The 5,805-nt window shown below is 35.6% G+C and overlaps 1 protein-coding gene across 1 annotated transcript; it reads right to left on the reverse strand.

The window, feature by feature from the left end:
* Positions 1-316: 316 nt before the first annotated feature.
* LOC131988980 (complement C1q-like protein 2) lies at positions 317-3,689 on the reverse strand. The gene is made up of 3 exons (XM_059354125.1): positions 3,459-3,689; positions 2,423-2,554; positions 317-1,434 (listed from the first exon to the last, which is right to left on the reverse strand). Exons 1-3 carry the CDS (start codon positions 3,643-3,645, stop codon positions 1,154-1,156), a joined length of 600 nt encoding a protein of 199 aa, XP_059210108.1. The 5' UTR covers positions 3,646-3,689; the 3' UTR covers positions 317-1,153.
* Positions 3,690-5,805: the final 2,116 nt, after the last annotated feature.

Raw genomic sequence — 5,805 nt, forward strand, 5'->3', positions numbered from 1 at the left:
TATTTGTGATATATTTACAACAATAACAACAATAAAGCAATAAAGTCTTGGACTTATGGTTTTATTATTATCCCTGATGTTATCACAGTCCACCGTCCATTTATCAAATGTATCTGTCTGTCTGACCTTGACCTACTGTAGTAATTATTTCTATCCTTCGTTAACTAAAAAAATAATAAACATGCACTTTAACACTTGAGTTAAAAATTATTTTTGATAGCCAAGAAAAGTGTGCAGGCCTTACAGACACGGCTCTAAAGTCATTTTGAACTGTAATATGGATCAGCACTGATATGACACCACTTGAGAACTAAGATTGAGATAAAAATTAAACTTTATTATTTGCATTGTACTGTAGCATGAACCAATCAAAACATGATGATAACACTGACACAGTCAAAAGACATAAGCTAAGTTAACACTGGCGATCTAAATCACCACCAGAGCAAAGAAACCAAAGTTTCACAGCAATCAAAGGGATGTTCACAGTTTTAATTCATCTTTTGTCTCTTTGTATGTGGAAAAACCTACAACGAAACAATTTGATTGGAGCAGCAATATCTTCTTTTCTACAATTTTCCAAATAAATCAAAGCATTAACCCTTAATAGGACACTCATTGAAATACTTTCAAATTCCAAATTTCAACCCTAGAGAATATTGGAGGATATTACATACAGCCAGAATGTGTAAAAAAAAACATACCAAAATAATATTTTGAGAAAAAAGTTTTCGAGATTAAAGTGGCAAATCTCCGAGATTTTTTTTTGTAGATTTATGAGATTTAAAGTGGCAAATCTGCGCGAAAAAAGTTGCAGATTTACGTGAAAAAATTTTTTCACGTAAATCTGCAACTTTTTTCGCGCAGATTTGCCCTTTCAAATCTCTTAAATCTGCGCCTTTTTTTCTTGTAGATTTGACACTTTAATCTAGTAAATTGGCAACTTTTTTCTCGAAATATTACCTGAAGTTACCAAATATAGTTCTTTGCCTGATAAAGGGTTAATTCAGCATAATACGAGTACATAAGACTAGTCTCATGTTAAACTCACTAATTTATTTAAGCAACTGCCATCTGGTTCAACAGGTTGCCAGATTTTCATACATTTAAACATCTTCATTCAGAAATTAATAGATGTGCAGTGCATTGATTCTCACATTTGAGTGACAAGAAAACCGCTGAAGGTTGTATGTTGGTCATTTCCCCAAACATGTGCGTTTGCATCCATGCGCACATACACCTGGTCTCTTGACTGCAGCTGCACGAATAGTGCATTTCCTCCGTTATCAGCTGTGTCAGACGCTGACGTGTGATCAGACGTAATGACGACAACTTCATTGTTCTTGTAAAGAGTCAGGTGTGCCACGGATTGCCCTCCAGCATGATAGAAGATGGTAAAGTAATAAAGACCTGAAACAGGTGCAGTGAAGATACCTGTGGAAACAAACAGAGTGGTGGATAATGTTATAATAGTTTTGGATTTTTAAATAGTTTAAGGTTTAATTCAGTTGTACTTTTTTTTAAAATTCAGTTTGTTTGAATTAGTTTTTAGAGTGAGCTTGCTTTTTTTTTTTTTTTGGAAAATGCTTTGTTTTAGTTTAGTTGATATTCGTTGTTTTTTTTGTAATGGCGTATTTGTTGGGTGCGAGATTCAAAAAGGTCACAATAAATGTTGCCTTTATTTCTTTTGCCTTGTCCATCTCAGCCCCAATAAGGTTATTAACTCTTGGAGCTCTGGGTGTTTTGAATCTTGGTTCGAGAAAAGTGATGAACTTTTTGAAGGCAATAGACTCACATAGTCGTGTAACATCCCAATCTCAATAAACATTTATGAATGTGAACCTGTATTAAAAATGTTGACAAAGATGAAAACGAAGGACATTTTTACTTTAATTTGAGTTGGTTTTAGTTTTTTAACACTAAATACAGTGTCAGTTAGTGATCCTTTTTTTTAATTATAGTTTTTATAACATAATTATAACTTTTTTCTCATTATTATGACTTTTTTTCTCATAATTTTGACTTTTTATCTCATCATTTCGACTTAATATGGGGAAAAAGCCAAGTTTTCATTTTTCTTTTGGTGGAAATGAGCATCCATAGTAACCTGCCTTACTGCTCCACAAAAGTTACAAAAAATAACATATTTATACAAATATTATTCTTACATGAACATGAATCACATTTAATTATGTTTATCTGACGTTAACAAATTTAGATTTTAAGTTAACATAAAGACACACTGAAATGGTTTATTAACTTGTACTTCTATAAATATAACTTGGCTCCCACACTGTCAATGCCCTTTCATTTAATATCAAGGATCAACTTTTGGGGTAACATTGTGCATTACACTCACTCCTTTACATACACATACAAACATGATCTATTTTTATGATAAATGAGAAACTGTGAGAATTACCTGTTGATGGATTGTAGGCGTTGCCGATGTTTGTTATGACAGTTTTGTACATTAAAGTTGTTGCTATGTTGAACGGTCCATAGGCCGCGCCCCCTCCTCCTAGAGCTGCAGTGAATGCCACCGTGGTTGTCTCTGTGTCAAACAAAACACTCTACTGTAGCATATGAATCAACAAATGAAATATACAGCTGTAAGTATGCTTCTTATCACTTTATTCTCAGCCTGTAGGTTAAACAAATTTATAATTTCTTGAGCAAGATCCATTCTGACAGGATCAACAAAATAAACCAATATCTATATATTTTACTCAGCCAACCAATAAACATTTATGAATGTGATCCTGTCGGAAAAATGTTGACAAAGATGAAAACGAAGGACATTTTAATTTTAGTTGGTTTTAGTTTTTAACCACACAATACAGTGTCAGTTAGTTATCCTTTAAAATGTATTTTTTTTAAAAACATAATTATGAATTTTCTCATTATTATGACTTTTTATCTCATAATTTCAACCTTTTATCTCATAGTTATGACTTATCTCATAATTATGACTTTTTATCTCCTTTCTTTTATCCAGGTATACAACTACATACTTATAACTTGGCACCACCTCAGTGTCCACCCCACAGGTATTCACTGGCTGAAGGGGGGCTTGAACCTGTGAAATCTCTGATCATTTCCTTGGTCTTTGAGGTGTTCAGTAGGAGATAGTTCTTGTGACTCCAGCCACTGAAGGCTTTCATCAGATCCCCAAGAAAAGTGTGCAGACTCTACACAGCTCTAAATTAGTTTTGAACTTATATGGGCCAGCAATCACACAAGAATTTCCAGAGTCTTCTCATGGACAATGAAAGCATCAGTTGTTATACTGACTAGAGGCGTATGCATTATGACTTGACACGTTCTATCAAACTTTTTTTCATTTGAGTTGAAACAAAAAAAGTCCTCCAAACTAAATAATAACATGTAATAATCACAATACGCAAAATGAAGAATTTATTCATTAAATTAAATTAAATCTTTAAATTTCACTTTACCTTTGTTTTTCAGTTCCAGAATCTGCTTTTCACTCTCACTTGTCCTGGTTTCCATAGCGCTTAGTTTGTCTTTCATGTCACCGATCACTTTCAGGAGTTCAGAATTTCTAGGAGTAGGTTCGTCTCCTTCCTGCGCCAAAACAAAGCCGCTGAACAGCAAGGTGAAAAATAAAATGATGAAATTCATCTTCCAAGTTGATTCAACACTGCTCAGTCACTAAAACTTTGACTGATGTGGTTGCTCTGGCTGCTTTTATTGGATTTTTCAACCTTCCAACGTTGTATGGTCGTCATTTCCCGAAACATGAGTTTGTTTTAGTTATTTGTTGTCTTACTCTGTCAGTTTGCTCAGCTGATAAGCAATGAGCAAATAGCACAATTTCAGCAAATTCGTTGTATTAATCATTTATGTGGAGCTTAATGATTAAAAATGTTTTAACCACAAAGTGCTTTAGTGAAGACAAAAAGGGGCACCAGGACCAAATCTTAAAGTCAACACAAGCTAATGTACAAAGAAATGAATAAGAGTGAAAGCCTGATAAGATTGGAATTTGGTCTCAGGCGAAGTGGCAGCATGTCATTTCCAAGCTAACCATCTTGTCAATACTGGTCTCCGGATCGATCTAGTCACTTTTCCAGGGCCGTCAGTCGCTCCGAGATTTTTTCCAAAGTGCGGTTTGTGACCACAGCCTGAGTGCCGACAGCTCTGCCCATCGTATCAGTCATCTCAGGCAGCCTTATGGGGCTTTGGACAGCTGTCACCGTTTTCTGTGTATCTCGATTAACCAGAGCAATGCCTAATCCAATAAGCAAAAGACCTGTAATCAAGGTTCCGAATAGATAGAAATCTTCAATATCCTCCACGGAAAGAGCCGCCAGACACACGACACGCCACCTCTCCAATGCATCCATCGTGCAGCCAGAGAAACAAACAGAGTCAGAGAAGAAAGATGTGCAGTGCATTTGTGTGAACAGAAAACCATTGACCCCTGGAGGTTGTATGGTGGTCATTTCCCTAAACATGTGAGTTTGCTTCACGCGTACATCCATTTGGCAAATGGACTTAAAATCTATTGTGATATCTGTTGTCTTACTGTTGTTTTTTTTATGGGCAAGTTTATAGAGATAGTAACTCCTACGTAGCCGTGAATATTAAGTGAGTAGTAAATAGCCATGTGGAACACGTAGTCTCTGCACAACATGATTCCATCGGACCTTATATCTACACTGCTTAACCAAGTTGCCACCTATGCACATCCTGTTATGTTTTACAGACATTTGTAGTTAACTAATAAGGTAAAAAAAATTGTTTAAGCTTCATTTTGCTGAACTTTCACTTCCCTTTGTATCGTACGTCAGGCACCTCCCTCAAAACAACCTAATTAACCCTCAAAGTTTTCTCCTACATACAAATTAATATCTCACATGTACGAGATAAACCAACAACAAAACCTTGCCTTTCAGGACTTTCGTATTTTCAGGAACATTTCAGGATTTGGTAATAAGACGTCTCTGTAACAACTTTATGGCTTTATGATACCTCTGACTGCCTGTATCTTGTTTAAAAGGTGACCTGGTTGTTGTTTTTTACAGCCCCTTTCAAACAAAACGTATCCAACAGACTTTTTTAAACATCCAACGTTGTATGGTAGTCATTTCCCGAAACATAAGTTTGTTTTTGTTGTCTTACTGGTTCAGTTTGCTCAGCTGATAAGTAATGGGTAAATAGTGGAGCTTAATGATTAAACATGTTTTAACCTCAAAATGCTTTAGTAGAGACTAAAAAGGGCACCAGGACCAAATCTTAAAGTCAACACAAGCTCATGTACAAAGAAATGGAGACGAGTGAATTACTGTGTCACCAAAATAATTTTCCTGACTAAATGTCATTTCAATAGTTGATATTGGATACTGTGAAAATGGACATCCAACACCAGGCCATACTGCAAACCAATACTGAAGTTTGAGGAGATAAGAGTAAAGTTTATTGGGAAGGTGATGCCAAAGGAAATGCACGTGTTGATTAAAATCAAGAGGGTTTTCAGGAATACGTCTCTGTCACAACTTTATGGCTACATGTGTGACCTCATCAGTGACTTCCCTTATCTTTGGTTGGATTTAATGCAGATGAAATCATTTTAAACGTTTCACAGACTGTTGGACAACCGCCCAAGGCCCTGCTGTTGGAGGTCAACAAACTGAACTGAACTGTATCATTGAACTTTGTTTACTTCTGTTTGCATTCATCTCTCCCTCTCTGTGCTGGGAAGCAAAAGTCTTTTCATTTTCCAAATAAATCCAATATTCAGGATAAAGAACAAAATGAAGCAATGATTATTTTCAGAGT

This window comes from Centropristis striata, chromosome 17 (genome assembly GCF_030273125.1).
Source record: "Centropristis striata isolate RG_2023a ecotype Rhode Island chromosome 17, C.striata_1.0, whole genome shotgun sequence".
NCBI lineage: Eukaryota > Metazoa > Chordata > Actinopteri > Perciformes > Serranidae > Centropristis > Centropristis striata.